The sequence below is a fragment of the Ovis aries genome, chromosome 16, assembly GCF_016772045.2.
Source record: "Ovis aries strain OAR_USU_Benz2616 breed Rambouillet chromosome 16, ARS-UI_Ramb_v3.0, whole genome shotgun sequence".
Lineage (NCBI taxonomy): Eukaryota > Metazoa > Chordata > Mammalia > Artiodactyla > Bovidae > Ovis > Ovis aries.
In genome coordinates this window covers 22,522,961-22,548,936 of record NC_056069.1, presented here as the reverse complement: position 1 = coordinate 22,548,936, position 25,976 = coordinate 22,522,961, and the positions used below count along the sequence as shown (strand labels likewise).

The window sequence follows — 25,976 nt, the reverse complement described above, 5'->3', positions numbered from 1 at the left end:
GGCCCCTGGGCCCAGCAGCTGTGGCCCCTGGGCCCAGCAGCTGTGGCCCCTGGGCCCGGCAGCTGTGGCCCCGTGGGCCCGGCAGCTGTGGCTCCTTGGCTCCTGGGCCCGGCAGCTGTGGCCCCTGGGCCCGGCAGCCGTGGCCCCTGGGTCCGGCAGCCGTGGCCCCGTGGGCCCGGCAGCTGTGGCCCCTTGGCCCGTGGGCCTGGCAGCTGTGGCCCCTGGGCCCGGCAGCCGTGGCCCCTGGGTCCGGCAGCTGTGGCTCCTTGGCTCCTGGGCCCGGCAGCTGTGGCCCCTGGGCCCGGCAGCTGTGGCTCCTGGGCCCGGCAGCTGTGGCCCTGTGGGCCTGGCAGCTGTGGCTCCTTGGCTCCTGGGCCCGGCAGCTGTGGCCCCGTGGGCCTGGGAGCTGTGGCTCCTTGGCTCCTGGGCCCGGCAGCTGTGGCCCCGTGGGCCCGGGAGCTGTGGCTCCTTGGCTCCTGGGCCCGGCAGCTGTGTCTCCTTGGCTCCTGGGCCCGGCAGCTGTGGCTCGTGGGCTCTAGAACACAGTCTCAGTAGTTGTGGTGCGTAGGCTTAGTTGCTCCGAGGGATATGGGACCTTCTTGGACCAGAGATCTAACCCCTGTCTTCTGCACTGGTGGGTTGATTCTTTACCACTGAGCCACCAGACCAGCCAGCCTGGTCTTTTTAATAAACCAAAAATAAGAGATTAATTCATGGAGATAGCTGTAGAATTTTCTTGCATATCCTTATATATCTTATTATATAAAGATAATGAGAAATTAATAGAAAGTTTAGTATAATAAACTTGGAAATATTTTTAAAGGGATCAACCTAGGAGTTCTAGTGGAACACGGATTTATTAAAGTAGAGGTTTTTTGTGTTTTTTTTTTTTAACTCTTTAGAACTGCAGCTGTGGGCGTGGAACATTTTGTATTCATCTGCTATTTGTTATGCTCCGGGTATTTCAGCTAGAACCTTCAGACCCAATGTTATGGAGAAAAACTTTAAAGAATTTTGAGGTAATTTTTTTAAATAAATGCTCTGGAGTAAAATTGTCAACTAATTTTTATGATACTCCTGAAATTTTTCCATAAGCTTTAAATTTAAGTTAGACAGTGGTCATTTCAGAGATGTGAATGTATTTAAGGATTACTTGATGTCTGTAAATAGTTCTCTTATAAGCTATTGACTAATTAGTTTTTTTCTTCTAGAGTAAAAAAATAAACACTGACCTATAAAAATACTGTTCTTAGTAAACTATATGTATTCTTATTTTTGAAGCTCTTAAATTGTCTTTGTGAAAAACTTATGAAATAAAAGCCAAATAATTCAACCTATAGAACTCATTTTCTGTACATTATGGCACAAATGTCATGTTGCTGTCTTTTTTCAATGTTAGGTTGAGAGTTTGTTCCAGAAATATCACAGTAGGCGTAGCTCAAGGATCAAAGCTCCGTCTCGTAACACCATCCAGAAATTTGTTTCACGCATGTCAAATTCTCATACACTGTCGTCATCTAGCACGTCTACATCCAGTTCAGAAAACAGGTCAGTACTTTTTAAGGAATTAACAGCATTAATCCAGTGTTACTCTTTAATTTTAGGGGTTATTTATTTATTTATATATATATGTATATACACACACACACACTTGTTAAGTTGCTCTAAAATGACTTAACTATTGAATCTTGGATTTCAAGTTAAAAATCACGGGAAAAAAATATTAAAAGTCATCAAAGTATATTTGGATATTTTGTCTTGAAGCCTACAGTGTTGAAAATGGCACCTGAAATATCAGAATGTAATAAATGTCCACTTCATAAGAAAAATTAAGGTAGAAAGTAAGTGGCTACTGTTCATCAATTATGACTTCGTGCCACGCACCTTTTATGTTGTTTTATTAGGTAGGTTTTTACCACTTCGGGAGATAACGAACTTGAGGCATTGTGTAAAGAATATGTCTGTAATTCTTTTATAAATTATGTACAAGGCAAAGTGGTTATCCAAAATTACTTTCAAATATAGGATTTTTAAATTTCATGATATCACTGCTTCTCTCATAGACAGTCCTCAGGGAATCCTCATCACAGCCTGTTTTACATGTGAGAACATAAGTAGGCTCTTCTGAACAAAGAGACTAATCATTTGTAATTAAGAGATATAATACCCATTAATCATAGTTATTAATTAAAATCTATGTTGCTTCTCAGACTTTTCCATTGCCTGATTGCTGATAAGACTAAACTCATAATCCTGAAAGATCTGAGTTGTAAACCAGTATGACAGGTGTGGAAAAAATTAAGAGTATTATCATAAAAAGTCATGCCAGTTTTCTTTCTTTTCCAAGATTTCTTTATTGGTTTTAATGAAAAAAAATGAGGTTCTTAAAAATTATTCCAGAAAAGAGTACTCCTTTTTTTAGAAGGGCACCTCCTATGTGTTCTCAGGAACTTTGGTCTGAGAAGCAGTGGTCTAAGTGATTAAGTGTCATTTGCATTCCATCAATCTTTTAAGTATTGTTGAGGAATAGAAAGTGATGATATTAGGCAAGAGCGTGATGAAGTAAGGAACTGAGAGAGTATCTATGGAAAAAGTAAATGTTTGAATTTTCTTATTTTTTATTAAATGGATTGATTTTAGAATGAGAGTTTTATGAGTTTTTTGGGACATGGTTCAGTGATAAGTAAAACCAGAACAGGTCATTTGAACAGACGCAGAACCGAACCCTCCTGACTTGTGGTTCAGGACTCTCTCTCTTAGCCTTCATTTCTTCTAAATAAATGGAAAAAATTAGCTTTATTTCTCAAGCTTCCTTACCCAAACTTATTCTAGAGCCTTTTTCCTTTTGATTGATATTTTTGTAGCTTTTTATTTTGGAAAAGAAAGAAATGCTTAAAACCAGGTAGCCAATAGAAAGTGTCTCTCTCTTTCTCTAAGATGAAAAAGGCACCCTCTAAATATGGGCTGGCCGTAATTTGTGTGTTTTTTTTTTAATTTATTTATTTGGATTTATTGTATCCAAAGGGGGAAACTGAAGAAGTTGTAATCTTAACTAAGTATACTGTGTAGGTAAAAAGGTTAATGTTTCATATAATCACAAAATTTTCTGTCTAAAGTAAATATTTTAAGACTAAAATCAAAAAGAAAATTTATCTGGAGATCTTATCACATTTTATATTCATTTAAAAGTAGTATATAAGAAACAAGGAAAAACAGAATTGGGACAGATTGAGTATATAAAAAAATAATGAACAAAACAGTACCACCAAAACAATAGAAACCTGTGATCCAGTACAGAAGTGGGCAAAGAGTATGAGAATAATTTTCACAGAAGAAGAATTTCAAGGGGCTAACAAACATATTAAAACTGTTTGGGCAACCAAAAAACTAAGAACATGCTTATTTAAAAATATATATTTTTATATATATATGAGATTAATTTACAGAATTAATAGATTGTAATGAGACAGTTCTTACAAGATATGCTTTACTGTATGTAAAGTGGTATAGCCTTTCTGGAAAAAAGTAATGTGAATTTTGAAAACATTTACAGTCATTCATCCAGTATATGTATTACTTTTTTTTTTTTTTAAGAAAAAATATTTAATCTGAAAAATGCCCAAGACTTACATATATGGCTGTTTTTCACAGTACTATGGTGAAGAATTTGGAACAACTTAAATATCCAGCAACTGAATGGTTAAGATATACCCATGTTATGAATATCTCATGCAGCCATTAAAATTATGCTTTTGAAGACTATTGAATGGAATGAAATAAAATCCAGATTATACTATCTATATATACTATCTAGATATACTATCTGTCATGCATGAACCCATTTTTTATATAAAAAAGTATTACAGGTGCTTAAATAAATGATGGAAAATTTTCATGGTTATTAACTGGTAGTATTATTACAGGTAACATTTTTATACTTTAAATGCTTAGGGCTTTGACGGTTACTGGGCCTCTGTCACAGCTATTCGGCTCTGCCCTGTAGCTAAAGTAGGCACACACAGCATGGGGCATGGTTGCGTTACCCTCAATACTTTTCATCTTATTATTTTTAAATAAATATAAAGTCATGACATAATTTGATCTGCAACTTGCTTTTCAAGTTTAAAAAAATGTTTTCACTTTATATATCAAGAACATTATCCTCAGTACAAAAATATATATTACTTTCTTATTATGGCCATGTAAGATTATATAACACAGTGTATTTTGTTATTGCCATAATTAATGGATATTTGTGCTCAGATGCTCAGTCATTTCTGACTCTTTGTGGCCCCATGGACTGTAGCCCACCAGGCTCCTGTTCATGGGATTTCCCAGGCAAGAATACTGGAGTGGGTTGCCATGTCCTACGTCAGGGGATCTTCCCAACCCAGGGATTGAACCTGTGTCTCTTGTGTCCCCTGCATTGGCAGGTGGATTCTTTACAACACCTCTTTTTTTTTTTTTTTTTGCCTATATGCAATGGATTTTTCTATTTACTTGGAATATTTCTGAAGGAAAGCATTCAAAAAACAGGTTCTTTTAGGTCATGAATATGTACATTTAGTATCTTAAGAAATACTAGCAAATTCTTTTCTAAAAATTTAAGTTTTTTCCCTCCCACCAGTAGTATATATGAGAGCCTGTTTTCCTATGCTATTATCAACCTGTTTAATTTTTGTCAGTCACATTATCCCACACCTGCCAAAGACAAAGTAAGAGTTTTATTAATATAACATGTATTTTGTACTTCTCTTTTTATGTTTATTTGCTATTGGTCTTTCTTAAATCAGCTGCCTTTTTATCTTCTTTGCTTGTTTTACTGTTGAGTTGCTAGTATTTTTCTTACTGATATCATACTTACTTTGTACATAGTGGGAATGGTATATACAATATAATTATATTCATCATATAATTCAGATACACATAATAAAGTTACAGTTTTGCCATAAATGAAACCATTCCGTACAGGTTAGAATTCTGTCATGTCATCTGTTATTTTTTTCATCATATAGTACATTATAAATATTTTTCTTTGTCATCATGTATGGATCTCTGATCCTTTTCAAAGGCTTCATAATGCCTGGGTGTACTGTTGTTGTTTTTTAACCTCCTTTTGATGTTATTTTGGTTGACTCTTTTTTTCATTATGCTAAGTAGTACTATAACATTCTCACACATATATCTTTTTATTTGTGTCTTTATTTCCTTATGATATATTCCTGGAAGTCTAGTTGAAAGATTGTGTACGTTAAGAATAGTTATTTCTAGCTCTTTTCATCATCTTCCCATGCTGCCGTAATGGTGTGTATGAATGTCCTGGCTGATACTCTGAAGAGTATCAACAATGCCGAAAAGAGAGGCAAATGCCAGGTCCTTATTAGGCCGTGCTCATCATCCAAGGCCTCATCAGGTTTCTAACAGTGATGAAGCGTGGTTACATTGGCGAATTTGAAATCATCGATGATCACAGGGCTGGGGAAATTGTTGTGAACCTCACAGGCAGGCTAAACAAGGGCGGGGTATCAGCCCCAGATTTGATGTGTACCTCAGAGATCTAGAAAAATGGCAGAATAACCTGCTTCTGTCCCATCAGCTTGGTGCACTGTACCAACAACCCCACCTGGCATCATGGACCATGAAGAAACAAGACAAAAACACACAGGAGGGAAAATACTTGCATTCTTTTCCTAGGGATGTAATACATACAAATAAAATGTCTCAGAGGACCAAAAAACAGTTGTTTCTAGATTTTTTTCTAGGAAAGTTGGACCAGATTATATACTCACCGAAAGTGTCTGAGATAGGCCTCCATACTTAAGGATGTGGAATAGATGAGTTCTGCAGTCCTTCCAATACTTGAAATCTTGACAGTGTTGGCATGTAGTACGTTTAGACATAGATCTTATGGTAGTTCATTTATTCAAAAGGTGCAATAACAAAATTTGGGTGATACATGTATCTCTTGAGATTTAGTTCATTTATTGAATTATAGTCATAGCAAGGAAAGGTTAAACCACATTCAAAATTACCGTATAATAACAGTAGAAATACTTCTCAAATAGTTTATGTACACGACACTCCTAAACAAGAATTCCTAATTCTTTCGTAGTCTGAAGAAGCCAAAATTGTCTGTAGCATATGGCTTTAATTCTGTTAACATTCTTTTGTAGTTAATGCCTTCGTGTCCCCTTCCTTGTAGTATAAAAGATGAAGAGGAACAGATGTGTCCTATCTGCCTGTTGGGCATGCTTGATGAAGAAAGTCTTACGGTGTGTGAAGACGGCTGCAGGAACAAGCTGCACCACCACTGCATGTCAATCTGTACGTGGCGCTTTTTCTCCCCGTGCCTAGTCAGCATGGTCACTCTGCGAGCTAACTGTCTGACCTAGGATGTTAACATGGCCTTTGGCGACATTGGTGAGAGGCGGAAAGAAGTATATACCTAGGCCCTGTGTGAACTTCTCAACAAATAAGAGTTTAGATCTGTTAGGAGATGAGCTGTTTGAGCCAAGAAATGTTATAAAGTGAGACCCCTGGTAATGAAAGGCGTGCACAGAATTAGAAACAGTTCTGATCTGGTGGGTGCACCTGGAGGGAAGGGGATGGAAGAATGCCTGGGCAGGGCGTGCCAGAGAGGGTAACACCAAAAGCAAACTTTGCATGACGTGACCAGATTATCAAGTGGGCAGAATATTTTGGAAAAGAGTAAATAAGATACTTGTCACATAACTAATAAAATAGCATTTGCAAAAATTACGAGCATCAGAATAATCTAGCCTACTGTGTTTTCCTTTTATGTAAACGTCCTTTTAGGTAAACATTATATAAGTTTTGAGGCTCCTTCCACATATAAACCCTATACCAGCCATTATGAATAATTATTACATAAATAGTAAATGTTAAACATTTATGTTTTTGTAAGTTTTTTTCTCATAATTTTTCAGGGGCAGAAGAATGTAGAAGAAATAGAGAACCTTTAATATGTCCCCTTTGTAGGTCTAAGTGGAGATCCCACGATTTCTACAGGTAATAATTATGTGTTAATGATTTGGATATGTTTAATAAAGAATAAAAATGCTCTCACAGTGTCCTTTAAATCCGTTAATTCTTCTTAGCAACCACTGTTCACTTTTCATTCAGCCACGAGTTGTCCAGCCCTGTGGATTCCCCTTCTCCCCTGCGAGCTACACAGCAGCAGACCACCCAGCAGCATCCCTTGGCTGGATCCCAGCGGAGGAATCAGGAGAGCAATCTCAACCTTACTCATTATGGGACTCAGCAGATCCCTCCTTCTTACAAAGATTTAGCTGAGCCTTGGATTCAGGCAAGTAGTTGTTGTTCTTCATTCCTCAAAGAACCATTTAAGGCTAGTTAATGTAGTTGTCTCCCAGTTTATAATTTAAGAAAGTACTTTTGCCTCCCTCCATCATGACTTGTATTCCACTGAAAATTTTAATTTGACCTTTGGTGTTAATATTATGCTGGGGCTTCCCAGGTGGCTTATTGGTAAAGAATTCGCCTGCCAGTGTGGGAGACGCGGCTTCAGTCCCTGGGTGGGGACAATCCACTGGAGAAGGAAGTGGCAACCCACTCCAGTATTCTCTCTTGCCTGGGGAAATCCCATGGACAGAGGAGCCTGACGGGCTACAGTCCGTGGGGTCACAAAGAGATGGACACGACTGAGCAACTAAGCATGCAGGCACACGTGCACATTAATACTGTGCCACTTATAATGGAGCTGACACTTCAAAAATTCTTTGCAGTCTCACCTCCCACCTCTAGACTAAGAGACATAAAAGTGAATATCCTTATTCAAGGATAGAACCATTAAATACTAGCTTGTTCCAGTGTTTAATCCCACTCCTGCCAAGAATTTGTTATTTTTCTTACTTGTTGCCACTCAAACTCAGTTTCTCCAGTTGGTCTTCTCATGGCATATGTCAGGTACTTAATACTTGCTGAATGGATGAATAAGAAAAAATATGTGGCATTTACCTTATATATTAGTCATTTTTATTTGTAAGAGTAGTTCCAATTCCTTTACCTTCTCTTCTACTTAAATGCTTTCTCATCCTTAGTAAATTAGAATTTCAGTTGGTTGGTTGGATTCTAATGGTTTTCTTTGTTGTTATCTGCTTAGTCTATTATTTTTTAAAATGTATAATCCAAAACCGGACAATATCTGTAGTAGATTATAGTGAAATAAAATGTTTTTAATAATCTGGTAAATTCTGTTAAATTTGTAAGCAGACATAGGTTAACTCGTTACGCTTATATATACATCAGTAGAATTTCTCTCCTTTTTCTTTTTGTGACCATTATAGTCCTGAAGCTTTTAGAATTCCCTTTTCTTAGCATGTGAACAACCCAATAGGATTCTAATAAAATTTACAAACTTAGTAAATATTTTATCCAATTCATTAATGGTATTTAACGTAGCCCCTCACCTGCCCATTCATGATTCCTCAAGAAAACTCTCAAGTTGATACTGAGCCTTGGATGCCATTTTTTCAAGGCAGTGGTCTAGTTTGTTTTGCTTACGCTGTAGGTTGGACTCAGCTATATATTCTTGTTTTTTTTATGAGGAATATCATGTAAGACATAAGGCTAGTGGTATGCTATTTAACAGTGCTGTGCTTAGTCACTCAGTTCTGTCCAACTGTTTGCAACCCCAGGGACTGCAGTCCGCCAAGCTCCTCCATTCATGGGGATTCTCCCGGCAAGAATACTGGAGTGGGTTGCCATGCCCTCCTCCAGGGAGTCTTCCCAACCCAGGGATCGAACCCAGGTCTTCCACATTGCAGGCAGATTCTTTACCATCTGAGACACCAGAGAAGCCCCATTTAACAGTGCTAGGCACACAATCAATTCACTAGATTCTAATTGATTTAGTCTCCTTTACTATCACTCTACAACAGAACACACAAAAACTGTCATTATTTGTTTCCCCCAAATCATGTTTATTCAATCTCTAATAGTTAGAAATCTTTCATATGATGTTATCTTAGACATTAAGTTTACTTTTAGCTAACTGGTCCATAATGTCAAGACCATGCACCCTTTCTTTTGGGACTCTCTGGCTTTGCAGATGTGGTAATGATTACTATAATGACATACACTTTAATTATTATACGTATTTTTCATTATCCTTTGCTGATTTGAACACAGTTGTTTTTTAGTCTTTTGAGTTTTTCCACTCTATTCATTGTATTCTTTTCTAATTAACCAAGTAAGAGAAATTCTGTTACTTCTTGAACACCTTGCTCCAGTACCTTTCTTGATTTGGTCTTTTAAAATCTTGCTTCAGTTTTTTCCTCTGCAAACTATGTTAACACAAATACAAATTTGGGGTTCTTCACAGATATGTTTAGTTTGTGTTAAATACTGGAGCACAGAAATACATATATATCTGTCTGATTACTTAATGGTGTTCACTCTTAATTTTACTTTAGCTAATAAATATGTTGAGGACTTTTGATAATTACTAGTTAAATTTGAGTATGTCCTTATGGACACATTTGAAAATTTTATAGTATGGTGAAGATTTAAGAAATGTCTGATTTTCCTTTAGTAATCAGAAGTCGTACTTAATTCAAAACACTTTAGTTTTTCTTCACATTGAATTCATTTTGTCTGTTTGACTATAGGTATTTGGAATGGAACTCGTTGGCTGCTTATTTTCTAGAAACTGGAATGTAAGAGAGATGGCTCTCAGACGTCTTTCCCACGACGTTAGTGGGGCTCTGCTATTGGCAAATGGGGAGAGCACTGGAAATTCTGGGAGTAATAGCGGAAGCAGTGCAAGTGCTGGAGCCACGAGTGGGTCTTCCCAGACCAGTATCTCAGGAGACGTGGTGGAGGCATGCTGCAACGTTCTGTCAATGGTCTGTGCTGACCCTGTCTACAAAGTGTACGTTGCTGCTTTAGTAAGTAGCTTTATTCTCTAACCGTACCTTTTATGGGTTTGTGTTGGGTTGTTGGTTTGTTTTCTTTTTTTTTTTCTTCTTGACAGCTTGCAGATACCATTTTTAAGATTCAGTAAAACTATATAATTTGATTTTGGAAAATCCAAATTTTGTTTTTATTTTATAATCCCAGGAAATTGCAATTTTCCATTTAGCATCTTCACTTGGATTCTACTTATTTTAATCTGGTCAAGTTTTCTTATATGCTGTTGTAAAGTAGCAATAGCTAGCTGTTCACATCTTTATTTGCCTTACCTTATACATGACCAGATTAAAAATATTTTATGGGATAGCAAAGTAACTAAAGTCACCTTTTTTTTTTTTAATTTAGTATTAGTAGACATTAAGAGCTGATTTTTAATAAACATTGTATGGAAATTCAGAAACCTTTTCATAAAAGAGGATTCTATGACATAAATTACTGAGTTGTTTTTCTAGTTTAATCTGTTAGAAGCTGGGTTTCATGGTGAGATAGAATGACAAGGAGGCTGTTCTGTAATTTTGTAGGCTAAAATTATGGGTATGTACACCTTTAGAACAAAGTTTCTCAACCTCCACACTTACTGACATTGAGACAGGCATCTTATGCATCATAGGATGTTTAGCAACATTCCTGGGCTTTACCCACTGCATAGCAGTGGCAACCCTCTCCTCTCCTTAGTCATAACAACAAGTAGTGTCTCCAAGCATTGCTGAATGTCTCCTGAGGGTTGAAAGTGCCCCCAGTTCAGAACCACTGCTTTAGAATAATTCTTACCTGATCTTTTGAAAACTCATTCATCTCTCTGCTTCCATTCTTCCATGCTTGCTAAGTCACTCAGTCTTGTCTGATTCTTTGTGACTGAATGGACTATAGCCCTCTAGGCTCCTCTGTCCATGGGATTCTCCATGCAAGAACACTGGAGTGGGTTGCCATGCCTTCCTCCAGGGGATCTTCCCGACCCAGGGATGGAACCAGAGTCTCTTCTGTCTCCTGCTTTGGCAGGCCGGTTCTTTGTCACTAGCGCCACCTGGAAACTTCCACTCTTAATCTTTTTCTAATCCATCCTCTAACAACTATGCCTACAAAATCTTCTTTTTGAACAGCAGTATGGCATAGGGTCATGAACATTAGTTTGGAGTCAAAATGGAGTGAACTCATAATTTACCATCCCAACTGGAATACTTGAATAATTTGCTAGTTAAACTGGGACTAGCCTAGGCCATCTGGATGTATGGTCAAAATCAGAGAGAACTTGATTCAAATTCCCATTCTCCAGTGTGCTGGCAGTGTAACTTTAGGACTCTTAAATTTTAGCTTCCTCACCTATAAAATAATGAAAATATTTATCTCTCAGGTTTGAAATAGAAACCTCTAACCATAATGTCTAGTGCATTGTAGCAAAGTTGAATATAGTGGCCATCGTTAATCCTTAAATGCCGCTTTATTCCCCAGCTCAGAAACCTTTAGAGGTTTCTGTTTCTTCAACAGCATTTCCTAAAGCATATTTTGTGGAAGTCTGGACGGGTTATGAGAAGTTCCCTGAAGAAAGAGTCTGTGTTCAGTTAAAATTTGGTAAGCACAGAGTCACATGAGGTTAAATGGGTCTGTTCACTGAAAGGCTTCTAGGAACCTTCATAAGTTAATATACATTAGGAATCTAATCATAGCATAAGATGCATTATCTCCCAGCTTTATCTTACCATGGTCTGTTTTTCATGTTAGCATCTTGAGGGACCCAGCATCCTACAGAATACTATAGAATAAAGACCAGCATGCTGTAGAATTAAGATTACTTCTTTCTTCTTACTGTTCTCCAGCATAAAGCTTCAGACATACTTAACTGTTTGGTATACCACCTTACTATCCAGTTGTTCATTACCAAGTTCAGATGGTGTCCCAGTGCATTTGTGAGCTCCTAGAGTATAGGGGCTCTGAATGAAACTGTATTCTGATTCCTCTACAGTTACTTAGTGTGCCAGACACCGTGGGGGCAGATATGGTTCCTGCCCTTAGAGCTCTCCTTTCCCTCTCTCCTTCCTCTTGCCCTTTGTTTTCTCTTCTCCTCTCTCCCCATATATAATTTTTTGCTGAACCATTTGAAAGTTGTGTGTAGGCATCATGACATTTCACTTCCAATATTCTTGCATGTATCTTAAGAACAGATACATTATTCTGTATAACCACAATGCAATCAGCAAGCTCTGAAAATTTAGCATTAATAACAATATTATTATGTACTATAAAGTCCATATTAAAATATCCCCAGTTGTCCCAACTGTGTCCTTTACAGCTAAACCACAGACTTTACTCAGATTTCATCGGGTTTTCCATTAATGTCTTTTCTCTCTTCTATGATCCAATCCACAATCTCACATGTCATTTAGTTATCATGCCCCCTTAATCTCTTCCCATCTGGGACAGTCCCTCAATCTTTCCTTGTCTTTTGTGGACCTTGACACTTTTGAAGTGTATTGGCCAGTTATTTTGAAGAATGTCCCTCAGTTTGGTTTTATCTGGTATTTTCTCATGATCACATTATGCATTTTGTGTAAGAACACCAGAGGGTGATATGCCCTTCTCAGTGCATCAGTCTCAGGGGGTACATCACATCAGTGTGTCTTATAGTTGGTGATGCCATCATCCTTCATCACTTGCTTAAGGTGATGTCTACTGGGTGCTGTGAATTCACTCTTAGGAAGTGTCTTGGGGCAGATACTTTGAGACTATGTAAATACTCTGTGTCTAGCCACAGAGTTTAGCATTTGTTAGTGAATCTTGCCTACAGAAATCATTACTGTAGTGTCCTAATGATGATCTTCTATTTCCCATATTCCTTCTATATTATTTAACTCTTTTATGAAGAAGAGCTGTATTTTCTCATGTATATATTTAGTCAGTTTTTTATTTCTGTCACCATAGACTTATGGGTATTTATTTTTTTCTTTGGGTTATAATCCAGTACTGTCAATCATTTACTTTGTTGCCCAAGTCATTCCAGCTTTAGCCATTGGGGACTCTTTCTTTTTTTTTATTTTTGTTTTTTTTTGGGGGGGGGGACCTCTCACATTGGCTCCTTTTCTCATTTTCTTTTTAAAATAACTATTTTGAAATTAATTCAGACATTTAAAAATTACAAAAATAGTTGAGTTCCCTGTTTAATTATTCCGTTTTTTATTTGTATCACCTCATGGATTCTTATTTATGGGTCATAATCTATTCCTGTCATTATTTTATTTCTCAAAATGTCTCAGATTAGGCCATTGTCTCTGATGCTTTTTAAGTGTAGTTAAACTGACCTTCAGTCTTTTTCCCCCAGAAAACGTTGAGAGCCATGCTAGTATATACTCCTTGCCATAGTCTGGCAGAAAGAATCAAACTGCAGAGACTTCTCCGGCCAGTTGTAGACACCATCCTAGTCAAGTGTGCAGACGTCAATAGGTAAGGCCCTTTTAATGAACTGAGTCAAACCCTCTTGTCCTAAAAGCCTAGCACGGAGCCTCACACCTGCTGAGTGTAGGATACATGCTTATTAAATGAGGCCTTGAATATTGTTTTCTAATGTGAGATTTGAAATTAACATGTAACGTTTAAAGCTCTTAAGGACTAGAAAAACGAACTAATGGCAGGTAAAAAACAGGATAACAAACTGCATGGACCTCCACATTATTGTGATTCTCTTTTAAATATTCTTAAAGCTGAAATCCAGTTGATAAGAATAGCTGATATATGAGGTATAATCTCATTTTAGAGAATGAGTTACACAGGATAGGAACCAATAAAATTATTACACATGGTTTGTATTATCAGGACCAAAAAAAAAGATTTTAAAAAAATTTCATAATTTTCTTTGTGATGGAATTTTACTCTATGACAGTTTATGTCAAATAACAATAATTCTGTGTCACTATCCTTAAAAATCAGCAAGGGACAGAACAGCCCTAATTGGAGGTATAAAAATACAAAGTAGAGAAATGAGGTATGGTGATAAGGAACATGACAACGTTTATTAGACCACTGGTTCTTTCTCTCTCTCCTTTTTTACCCCTTTCCATAAAGTGGGAGGAAAAGACCATTTTTTATACAAAAAGCATAGCCACAGTCAACACATTTGGCAGTTCTAATCTCTTCCTGGCCCAGCAGATCCCAGGTGGTTAGGAGGATTGACTCCCTTAGTTTGCCCCTGCAATTACCTCCTTTTGGAGCTCTTCCAGGCCAACTCTCTTCCTCCCTGAATCACATGACATAGTCTGTAGAGGGTCTCAAAATTTAAGCACTTAACTTTGACTTGTTTGTCATCTCTTGAAGTCTGTCTTTCGCCTCCATTGTCTCTCTGCACGAGACTACACATTATAAGAATTAGAGGTTTTCTTGTTGCTTAGAGAGAATACTGTAAATATCTGAGAAAAATTAACATATTTGTAAAATGCGTAAAAAAATCATTTCATTTTTTAATACTATATAGATTTGGGTTGTTTTTTTTTTTTTAACCCTGAGAATTTCAGTGCTTTTATAGCAATTGTTTTGTTGTCCACTCTGATATTCTAAAGTTCGGTTGTTTGTGTGGTCACTTGAATGACTGAACACTAAGGAATATGGTAAGAGATTTTATGATATTTAGAAGTCACTTTGGCTATATAAAAAGAATATAAAGTTTTAGATGGGAAGATTTTGTTTTTAATTTAACAATTCTTAGTGAAAATCCAGAAATCAAAATGTTAGAATCTTTCTTATTTTAACAATATATGATAATGAAAATAAGCTTTTTATATGGTTTGGTATTTAAATTAATACTTGCTGTGTAAGAACCAGTAGTGAAGATTCTGTGTTTAACATAGAGGATAAGGTAAAATTTATGAAATTAGAACTAATAATAAATATTATGACTTATAGTGACATCAATAATGGAATTTTAGTGATAGTCCTGAAAAACATTTTTTCCCACCTTTTCACATGGCGTTACATTACTACTCTCCTTTTAACATATATTTTATCCAAGACTCAAGTTTGATGTTGCTTCCTTTCATTTTTAGTCGCACAAGTCAGCTGTCTATATCAACGCTATTGGAATTGTGCAAAGGCCAAGCAGGAGAGTTGGCAGTTGGCAGAGAAATACTTAAAGCTGGTAATAACTTTTCACTTAAAATTAATATAGCATATTTTATCATTTTCCTTAGACAGTCTAATCTTATCTCTAACATGGCCGTTGCAGGATTTTGAAGTAATTTTATAAATTGACTTGGTCAGCTAACATTAAAAATAGGAATAAATATGAACGATAAATTCTTGAAATTAATATAATTCAGAATATTTTTATTAAACTTAATTTGATCATATTTTTAGGTTTTAATATCACTATTTTTCAGTTATTTTTGCTTTCCTTTTTGTAGGATCCATTGGTATTGGTGGTGTTGATTATGTCTTAAATTGTATTCTTGGAAACCAAACTGAATCAAACAACTGGCAAGAACTCCTGGGCCGTCTTTGTCTCATAGATAGACTGCTGTTGGAATTTCCTGCTGAATTTTACCCTCATATTGTCAGTACTGATATTTCACAAGCTGAGCCTGTTGAAGTCAGGTAATTTTTCTTCTGAAAATGTATTTCTTTTCCTCTTCTTACCTAACCCATCCCACCCCCACCCATACCTGTCCAAGAAGAATACATTTTAGATTAATGAAAGACTCAGAAACTACAGAGCATATATAGGTTACTAATACTTTAATATTTGATTGACAAACACCTAAAATCTAGGCTATTTAAAATATATAGATATTTTATACTGAAGCAGTTTTTTTTTTAACGTAAAAGCTGTAAATTAGTACCATTTTCTTTATTTCTATATATATTTGCAGTAATTTTAACTTGTTTCATAATTGAATGTGCTTTTTCTTTCAGGTATAAGAAGCTGCTGTCCCTCCTGACCTTTGCTTTGCAGTCCATTGATAATTCCCACTCAATGGTTGGTAAACTCTCCCGAAGGATATATTTGAGTTCTGCAAGAATGGTTACTGCAGTACCCCATGTATTTTCAAAACTGTTAGAAATGCTGAATGTTTCCAGTTCCACTCATTTTACCAGGATGAGGCGGCGTTTGATGGCTATTGCAGACGAGGTGGAAATTGCTGAGGCCATTCAGCTGGGCTTAGAAGACACTTTGGATGGTCGACATGACCGCTTTTTGCAGGCATCTGCCCCTAACAGCTATCCAGAAGCCATGGACAATAGTTCCTTTGAACGCACGGACCATTTAGAGAAAACTGGAAAAGGATTGTGTGCTACAAAGTTGAGTGCCAGTTCAGAGGACATTTCTGACCGACTGGCCGGCATTTCAGTAGGACTTCCTAGTTCAACAACAATGGAGCAACCAAAGCCAATGGTTCAAACAAAGGGCAGACCCCACAGTCAGTGTCTGAATGCCTCTCCTGTATCTCCTCATTCCCAGTTAATGTTCCCAGCCTTGTCAACCCCTTCTTCATCAGCCCCATCTGTACCACCTGGCGCCGGGACAGATCTCTCTAAGCAGAGACCTCAGGGGTTTGTTCCCTGCAAAATGCCTTCTGCGTCTCCTCAAACACAGCGCAAGTTTTCTCTACAGTTCCAGAGAAACTGTTCTGAAAACAAAGACTCAGATAAACTTTCCCCAATCTTCACTCAGTCAAGACCCCTACCCTCCAGTAATATACACAGGCCAAAGCCATCTCGACCTACCCCAAGTAATACAAGTAAACAGGGAGAAGCCTCAAAAAATAGCATGACACTTGATTTGAACAGTAGTTCCAAATGTGATGACAGCTTTGGCAGTAGCAGCAATAGCAGTAATGCTGTTATACCCAGTGACGAGACAGTGTTCACCCCAGTAGAAGAGAAATGCAGATTAGATGTCAATACAGAGCTCAACTCCAGTATCGAGGACCTTCTTGAAGCATCTATGCCTTCAAGTGACACAACAGTAACTTTTAAGTCAGAAGTTGCTGTGCTCTCTCCTGAAAAAGATGAAAATGATGATACCTACAAAGACGATGTGAATCATAATCAGAAGTGCAAAGAAAAGATGGAAGCTGAAGAAGAAGAAGCTTTAGCGATTGCCATGGCAATGTCAGCATCTCAGGATGCCCTCCCCATAGTTCCTCAACTGCAGGTTGAAAATGGAGAAGATATCATCATTATTCAACAAGATGTAAGTACGGAGTCTTTTAAGTGGTTAGAGTTTCCTTGGACCATACAGTAAAATAAATCTAGTTCAGAAATATGGCTTCTGAGTTAACTAAGAAGCAGATTTTTCACATAGAATTAATTGTACAATTTTTGTGTCACTGCTTGAACAGAAATACTTGTTGCCTATTTCAGAGGCACTTCTGGTTGATTCTACAGTGGTGAATCACTTAAGCATTTGCCATTGGTTACCAACACTGTCCTTTCAGAGGTCAAGTTTATAGGTGATTTGGGAAGCCAGACTAAACAAGAGTAATATTTTGCTAAGCTAATTTCACAAACTCATACTCGTAACAGTAAAAAGATTGCTTTCATTTATTATGTAGACACCAGAGACTCTACCAGGACATACCAAAGCAAAACAGCCTTATAGAGAAGACAGTGAATGGCTGAAAGGTCAGCAGATAGGCCTTGGCGCCTTCTCTTCTTGTTATCAGGCTCAAGATGTGGGAACTGGAACTTTAATGGCTGTTAAACAGGTAAATGTCTAGTGAGCTTATAAATGATTAAAATTATAAAAATGAGTAAAGTGAAAAAGGCTATATCCCCATGTGTATATAATTTAGTTCTTTACGTTTTCAGAAACCTAAATTTCAAAAGTAGATGTTGCCAGGGCACCAGAAGCATCATGAGTCTGTTTGAAAGTTGAAGCATGATTACCATAAGGTGCAGTATCCAGATGCGCCTTAGCAAGGTTGTGTTTCTTACTGTGCTTTTTCATATGAATTAGAGGCATGGTTTTACACTCCCTTCAGCCAAGTTACTGGTGCAGTGACACCTTGGGATTTCTGCCGTTCACTCTTTATAATGAGCATGCTTATCAGTATATAACAAGTCAGGTTTTCATTTCCAAGTCATGTTGGTTCTTATGATTGGTCTTTTCTCATTTTTCAGTCTGTCTTCAGACAGTTTTGAAAGAGTGGCTGTGCCCAGCCTTTTATCAAATCTGATATGTGACTGCTGCTTAAGATAGAGTCTTACTATCTTAGAAGACTTTGACTTGTTTTTTTTTTTTTTTTAAGTATATACATTGTATCCATGAACATAATAAATGCAATCTCCTATTGATATATAAGCTAATTTGGGTTTGTCCATTTTAGATCAGATTGTTAATGAAAAATTATAAATGAAAACTCATCAGGATTCAGAACTTTATATAAGTGTTTATTGAAACAGGTGACATATGTCAGGAATACGTCTTCTGAGCAAGAAGAAGTAGTAGAAGCATTAAGAGAAGAGATAAGAATGATGAGCCATCTGAATCACCCAAACATCATCAGGATGTTGGGAGCCACCTGCGAGAAGAGCAATTATAATCTCTTCATTGAATGGATGGCAGGTATGTTCATGTTTTAAATCAGAAAAGAGTAATACATAGATTTAACTTTTGCTTGATTTAAATTTAGGAAAAACAGTTTAATGAACACTTACTTTATTTTGTCTTTCATTTAAATATAAATTCATTACCTTTTAAACTTTTACAGGGTGTCTTTTTTTTTTTTTTTTTCAGGGTGTCTTTTAAAATGATTGTGTGCCATTGTTTTATAGGAATAATTGTTCAAACCTTCTATGATAAGATCCATATAGTCCAGTTGGCCATCTTTAATTGGATAGATTTATGAGATATTTTAACATAACTATAAAAATGAAATGAAGATACAGCTTTTAAAACTTACAAGTATACTAGCACTGAAGCGTAAAGTTGAACCTTGTCATCTGCTTTAACAAACAGTTTTATTCTATATTACACAGCATAATACAGTAAAATATATACAGTGAAATAAATGACTTGGGGTGTAATGAATACATAAGTGCTCGGTTCAACTTCCTAGATCTTCTGAGTTTGAAGAGTGTATTTCTATTTACAAATCAGTTCTTTACTGTATTCTCTGATGTTGGTTGTAGGTGGTTGATGATTGCATATGTGTTGACTATAAATACTTCTAGAAGAGGCTTACTGAGTTTGTAACTTGTTGTCCCAGGTCATAGATGGTAAATAGTGAGATAGGAAGCCTAATTCTGGGTTCTTCTGTCTCCTCCCATTCTTTTTACTTATTTCACTGTTGACTTAAGTATTTAAGAAGGGCATTTTGTGTATCTTGGTCAAAAAGAGAGGTGAATTGTACATATGAGAAATAGTTCCATCCAGAATTGTTAAAGGTTTCTGAAATCTTGACTTTCCAGAAAACCAGTTCATGTGGGTTCCATGAAAAGGTCTCCTAATTGATAGACTTTAAGATTACTGGAATGTGTTAGTTTTTAAATCAGTTTCACTTCTGATGCAGATGATGAATACTTCAAATGTGAATGTGAGCTCATGGATTGCAAGCTTATATAATCAAAGTATGTAATAAACCATTTAATTTTGGCTTAAATTTATGATTATTATTATTACATGTTTAGGGGGCTCTGTGGCTCATTTGCTCAGTAAATATGGAGCCTTCAAGGAGTCAGTAGTTATTAACTATACTGAACAATTACTTCGTGGCCTTTCATATCTCCATGAAAACCAGATCATTCACAGAGATGTCAAAGGTAAGAATTCTTTTCATTACTATCTGCTTATTACCAATAAGCAGAAAACAAATGTCATTTTAAAACTTGGACCCTTGTTGATAGTTTCTAACTTGAGCTCCACTATGGGATCTTTTTCTCCAACTCTCTCCTGAGTACTCAAATTTCTCCTAAGTAAATTAGAATTACTAGAAGTGAAAAGAACTTTCAGGATAATAAATCCTGCCTTCCTTAAGCTGTGACTTTTACAGTTTTAACGGCTAACTCGGTTTGCCACCATACTGCTTCCTCAAAGGTTTCTGTTCTTCGTTTTATTTAAAATAACTGGGATATTATAAACTTCTTTTAAGAAAGTGCCTCTCAAATCTGTTGCAGTTTGGTTTATAAAAATCAACTTTGGGGAATTCCCTGGTAATACAGTGGTTAGAACTTCATGCTTTCACTGCCAGGGCCTGGGTTCAGTCTGTAGATGGGGAACCGAGATCTTGTAAGCTGGGTGGCATGGCCAAAAAATAAAAGCAGCTTGGCTTTCTGACATGAATGCCCTTCTATAACAATAATTCTTTATTAAGCTATAATTACGAAATTACAGTATAAAGTCTGAATTGGTCTATCTAGGTCAGTATGTTTAAACCGAACTTTGTCTTAAAAGTGTAAACTGCACTAAAAATTGAACTCTGAGGGAAGATTTTGTTAGGAATCATTATATTAAAGGCTTAACACTAAAGTTTCACAAAATCTCTGCTTTTATTCCTAATGCCTTGATGCTTTGCCCCATTGTCCCTCTGAGGCTTTGGATTTTGTTTATTTTACATTGCGGAGAACTATGTACCTTTACTAATGAAGTGAACTGGGAAGGAGAGTAGATTTCTCTGATATGGGGTCTTTCTTTTGTCATTGTCCTATTTCATCAGTAGCATTTTGCTGAGTCTTTAATCTGTTGTTTTTAACGTGGAAGGTTATTTGCTGTTTCTGTTGGCAGGTGCCAATTTGCTCATTGACAGCACAGGTCAGAGACTGAGAATTGCTGATTTTGGAGCTGCAGCCAGGCTGGCGTCAAAAGGAACCGGTGCAGGAGAGTTTCAGGGACAGTTATTGGGGACAATTGCATTTATGGCACCTGAGGTGAGAAGCAACTCTGAATGTGATGAAAGAAAATATCTTGGAGCTCTGTGTGGCAGCGTTACACCAAATAATTTTGCAGTGTTATCCTATATATGCTTACTAACTGGAAGTCCACAGCCTTAAAACTAAGGTTTTGATGATATCCTTGATTTTCAGGCCCTTAATCCCTGCCTTTCCATAGCCTTTAGGCAAATCTATTAAAACCTATTTCTAACAAAGAATTATTGGATAATTTATAGTAGCTGTTTTCTGGCAAACCTAAAGTACATACAAAATAACTGTGTTCTGAACCCGGTCTCTTCCGTTGTGTTCAGAGCTCTTCATGTTCATACGCAGTGATTACTAGTTGTCCTCTTGAGTTTACTAAGTGTACTGAGGCGGCTTTGAAATTCTGACATGACTCTGCTTCAGAAGCTCACAGTTCTCCAAAACATATTTGTGCCACATGGGAAATTAAGCATATTAATAAAATCACAGATAGTCTATGGAATTGCTCTTTGTACCCCCGTTTTTCTCTGAAGTAGAAAAACTAGAACCCATAAAGAAAGAATGGCTTTCTCTTTTTCTAGTGAGTCATATTTCCAAGTTAACTCTGCTTTATTTTAGGTCCTCAGAGGCCAGCAGTATGGTCGGAGCTGTGATGTATGGAGTGTTGGCTGTGCTATTATAGAAATGGCTTGTGCTAAACCACCTTGGAATGCAGAGAAACACTCCAATCATCTTGCTTTGATATTTAAGGTAATCGTGAGATAAAAATGACTTCTTTCTGCTAAAGTTGGCAACAGGCAAATTTTCATGGATTCTTCTTCACTATCAATCTAACATGAAAGCATATCTTCAGTAAGTGTATGTGTATCTAGGAGTTGATTTGGTGCAGTGAACGTTGGCAGCCTCAACAGCAGTTCTCATGCTTTATAAAGTCACTGTGAACACTGAATTAGCAGATACTGAATCATTGCTCCTGGGTGAAATATGTACCTACATACACACACACACATCAAACTTTTAAATTAAAATACTGGAAGCTCTTTATGTATTGTACTGTTACAATTCGTAAATGTATTATTTTCTGTATTTAAAAAGTTCATACCTGAGGCAGAGGCCAAGACTGTTCTACCTTTCTGACAACTCTCAAATTAACTGTTTCCACCAGAGAGTAATGAAATGATTGAGTTTTTAGCGTTTGAGTTAGACCTGTGCTTGTTTAAAAGCTTGGGCTTTGGAGCCGTACAGACCTGGTTCCATCCTTTAATAGCCATGTGAGTAGGAAAATTATTCTGTCTGCCCTCTGTTTCCTTGTTTACAAAATGGGTGTAATAATAACACCTACTTTATGAATTATTCATGTCACCGTATGAGAATAAACAGAATTACCTCTGGGGCTGAGTAAAGCACTTAAACCACAATCACCTCTGTTGCTGAGTGGCTAGTGTAAGTCCTCCGAGCTGACCGCCAGCACCTCTCACCTGCTGTAACCTCATTCCTCCCCATTCTTCAGGTCTCCCCATTCTCGGAAAATTTCCTCAGTCACCTGGGGAGAAAAAATCAGTGCAGTTGTGTTTCTGATGTAGTCAGTTGACTGGCCAGGTTTAGTCTTACTCTGAATAGCTCTCTGTGCTAAAAAAAAACAACAACAACAACAAAAAAAAACACAGAAAATGTGCAGTGAAGCAAAGAGGACAAACCATTTTGGAGAATTTGAGGAAAGCAGAATTGATGGAGTGAATACCTGCCTAATTATTTTGATGTACCTTGGCCTTGTTCATTTGAGACCATAAAGAGGACTGCAGCTCCCATCTCATCAGGAAGCATTGGGTCAGATTCATAAGTTTTACCATAGACACCTTGTTAGGAAAACGTCCACCCACTTGTTTTAATTCCTCTTTATAGGATGCACAGGTATCCTATACAGATACCTGTATAGAAGTACTCGTACTTACAGAAGCACAGTACTTCTGCATCAAAAACTCTAGCTCTGGAGCGCTTTAACACTAGTGCTTTCTCTCACAGATTGCCAGTGCAACTACTGCTCCATCCATTCCTTCACATTTGTCTCCTGGTTTACGAGATGTGGCTCTTCGTTGTTTAGAACTTCAACCTCAGGACAGACCTCCATCGAGAGAGCTACTGAAGCATCCAGTCTTCCGTACTACGTGGTAGCCAGTTATACAAATAAACTGTTACAGAGACAGGATGCTCAACAAGAGGAAAGAACTTTTGTGGGGAACCACTTTGATGATCTGCTGGCCTTCATGCCACTGAACAACTATGAACAAGATCAGTGGGGAACCCTTACCTAAGTATGTGATTGACAAATCATGATTTGTACCTAAGCTTAGTATGCAAAAGTCCACAATTTGTGCAGAAACTGTAAACCGTGCCTTTCAAAGAACTGGCCCTTAGTAAACAGGAAAGCAGTGAAGTCTGCATGACTAATTAACAGAGCTTAATTTTTTGGAGCACTTTTTCAGCAATATTAGCAGCTGAGGGGCTCAGGATCTGTTTTAATGTTTCAATTATTCTTCCATTTCATATCGTGATCACAAGCAGGGGGTTCTGCAGTTCTGTTCTTTTTTGTCACTGGCTGTCACAGTCAGAATATGCTATAAGTAGCAGTAAATAAATATATTTTTGAAAAGTTGACAACTTCTTTATGACCCACAATTGACTTTTTTTTTTTTAATGCCTGGGCAATTGTGGTTCATTGTGCATTTTACTGTTGGCCCATTCATTTCGTTTTTGGAAATTACGGTTCTATACTTTCATTTCACCTTCATTTTTGTTTAATATTCAGGGAAAGGTGACCTTTTCAAACCACACACAAAAAAGGTAGAACTAGATGTGAACTAGAGTTTATTAAATATCTTGCTGTTGCAAGAGTTTTTTAAAAAAACAGACTTAAAAACTTTGTTTTTAAAATTGGAATATGATAAAATACTACCTTCATTGAGTCAGTCACTGCTCTTCTCATGCAGGTTAAACATAAGTTAAGTGAAAATCAAATGTTCTCTGTGATGCAGCTCACAACCAAGATCAAGATGACCTTGAAATGTATTTGAACTTTATGTTTCTTTAGTAGGAAACTTCACACCATTTAGGTCTTACTCTGTATGTAATTATCCATCATCACCACTGATAATGTTAACTGCTATTTTCCTTCCACCATGTATCATCTCTTTACAGTAGGCCTGGCTGAGAGATACCTAAAGAAAACTTATTTTAATTATGCAACTACAAACAAGTGTTTCCAAACAATAAATTTGCTTCAAACTTGGAAAATATGTTCAGAAAGAAAAGTGACATTGAAATTTCATTTACGTACTAATTCACTGGATTTTGCACAGTTCTCTTAATGTTTTTTATCTGAACTGAATTCAGATGCATGGAATCCTGAAGGAAAATGGCAGCTCCTTTACCCCTTTTCTGTGAGTTTTTTTAAATCAAGTACTGATTTAAGTATTTAATGCAACTTTTTGAGATGTTAAGTTTTAACTCTTCAGAAGCCAGTTGAATTGTTGCAGAGTTAAATAGAATTGGTTATTCTCAAAGACTCAGGATAAACTAAATAAGCTATATAGAGAGTACATTTTAAATGTACAACACAAATTGGAAGTAAAATAAGTTACAAGATAAGTTTACAGGGCAGTTTTTTTTTAATATAAATGAATGTGTTTCTTAGTGAAATTTTACATTCCTTTGGTTGGAAGATTGGCAATATTTGAAGAGTTAAAAATAGTACTGAAATGTGAAGTTTGGTAGCTCTAAATGTGTTGTGTTTCCTCTTTTTTTTGACTACTTTAGAATTTTCACAGTTCTAATCAGATTGTTTCCAGGTCTCTCGTGTGCAAGCTTTAAAGGATGCACTCTTGCCATTTTATGTACTGGAAGGTCATTGGTCAGATTAATACTGTGTCTGACAGAGATGTAAACTGTATAAACTGAGGAACCTCAGCTAATCAGTATTACTTTGTAGACCACCATGCCCACCACATTTCAAACTCAAACTGCCTCTAGATGTCAGAATCCATTGTTTGAGTTTGTTTGCAGTTCCCTCAGCTTGCTGGTAATTGTGGTGTTTTGTTTTTTTGTTTTGTTTTCAATGCAAATGTGATGTAATATTCTTATTTTCTTTGGATCAAAGCTGGACTGAAAATTGTAATGTGTAATTATTTTTGTGTTCTTAATGTTATTTGGTACTCAAGTTGTAAATAACGTCTACTGCTGTTTATCCCAGTTTCTACTACCTCAGGTGTCCTATAGATTTTTCTTCTACCAAAGTTCACTTTCACAATGAAATTATATTTGCTGTATGACTATGATTCCTAAGACTTCCAGGGCTTAAGGGCTAACTTCTATTAGCACCTTACTGTGTAAGCAAATGTTACAAAAAAAGAATCTCTGGGTTAAGAAAATTTGGCTTAAATGTATTCTTTGTTATTTTAAATATATCAAAGATATTTTAATTAAAATTTTTACCCCATTGAACCAATTTTATAGTATTTGTACCTATTTTGGTGTTTTGTCTTTATAGTAAATAAAAGTTTTTGAACAAAGGTTGTTACTTTTATTTTGGAATAATTCCATTCTTAAAAAAGAGTCCTAAGAACACCACAAAGCACTCCCACATACCATTCACTCTCAAAAGCCTCACCCACTCAGGTTTTGCCAGCAGTCTAGTTATATCCTCTATAACAAAAGGATCCCAACCAAGATCAGCTTTGTTCTTAGTTAGGTTTCTTGAGTCTCAGTCAATCCAGAACTAGTCCTTCTTCCTTGACCTTCACACCTTAATTTATTGTTTTATAAAAGTAATTCCGTTTCCATTCAGTGCTTCCGCATGCTTCGGTTCAGAGTGAGCATCTGTGACAGGAATATCTCAGAGGTGATGCAGGCCGTGTTCTTTTCACTGCCTCATATCCGGAGGCATACAAGGTCAGTCTGTCTCCTTGCTGTTGATGTACACTGGATGGTCTGATAGGCTTCACCACAGTACTCTTGCCCTTTATAATTAATATCTACCGTTATATTATTTTGTAGAGGTGATACTTTGAGACTAAATAAATACACTGCTATTTATCCAACGTTAGCTCTTGGCTCTTAGCTGAATTATTACTTTGGTTGGTTGCCAAACACTGATTTTCTGGTTCCTGCACACCTGTATTGTAGTGTCCAAC

The 25,976-nt window shown here is 36.9% G+C and overlaps 1 protein-coding gene across 5 annotated transcripts in view; it reads left to right on the top strand.

Moving 5' to 3' along the window:
- MAP3K1 (mitogen-activated protein kinase kinase kinase 1) overlaps nt 1–25,355 on the top strand; it is a 74,849-nt gene extending 49,494 nt beyond the window's left edge. For 4 of the 5 annotated variants that reach the window (XM_027980067.2, XM_042233774.1, XM_042233773.1 and 1 more), the window contains exons 5-20: nt 903–1,019; nt 1,400–1,548; nt 6,203–6,324; nt 6,948–7,029; nt 7,144–7,327; nt 9,651–9,929; nt 13,268–13,389; nt 14,982–15,073; nt 15,339–15,528; nt 15,847–17,128; nt 17,490–17,642; nt 18,340–18,502; nt 19,567–19,698; nt 20,660–20,802; nt 21,409–21,540; nt 22,813–25,355. In XM_027980067.2, the coding sequence (XP_027835868.1) occupies nt 903–1,019; nt 1,400–1,548; nt 6,203–6,324; nt 6,948–7,029; nt 7,144–7,327; nt 9,651–9,929; nt 13,268–13,389; nt 14,982–15,073; nt 15,339–15,528; nt 15,847–17,128; nt 17,490–17,642; nt 18,340–18,502; nt 19,567–19,698; nt 20,660–20,802; nt 21,409–21,540; nt 22,813–22,962 (3,492 nt within the window). In that variant the 3' untranslated portion in view covers nt 22,963–25,355. Of the gene's footprint in view, nt 1–902; nt 1,020–1,399; nt 1,549–6,202; nt 6,325–6,947; nt 7,030–7,143; nt 7,328–9,650; nt 9,930–13,267; nt 13,390–14,981; nt 15,074–15,338; nt 15,529–15,846; nt 17,129–17,489; nt 17,643–18,339; nt 18,503–19,448; nt 19,517–19,566; nt 19,699–20,659; nt 20,803–21,408; nt 21,541–22,812 lie in introns of those variants that run through there. The other variant, XM_042233775.1, reaches the window with a different exon arrangement.
- The last annotated feature ends 621 nt before the right edge of the window (nt 25,356–25,976 follow it).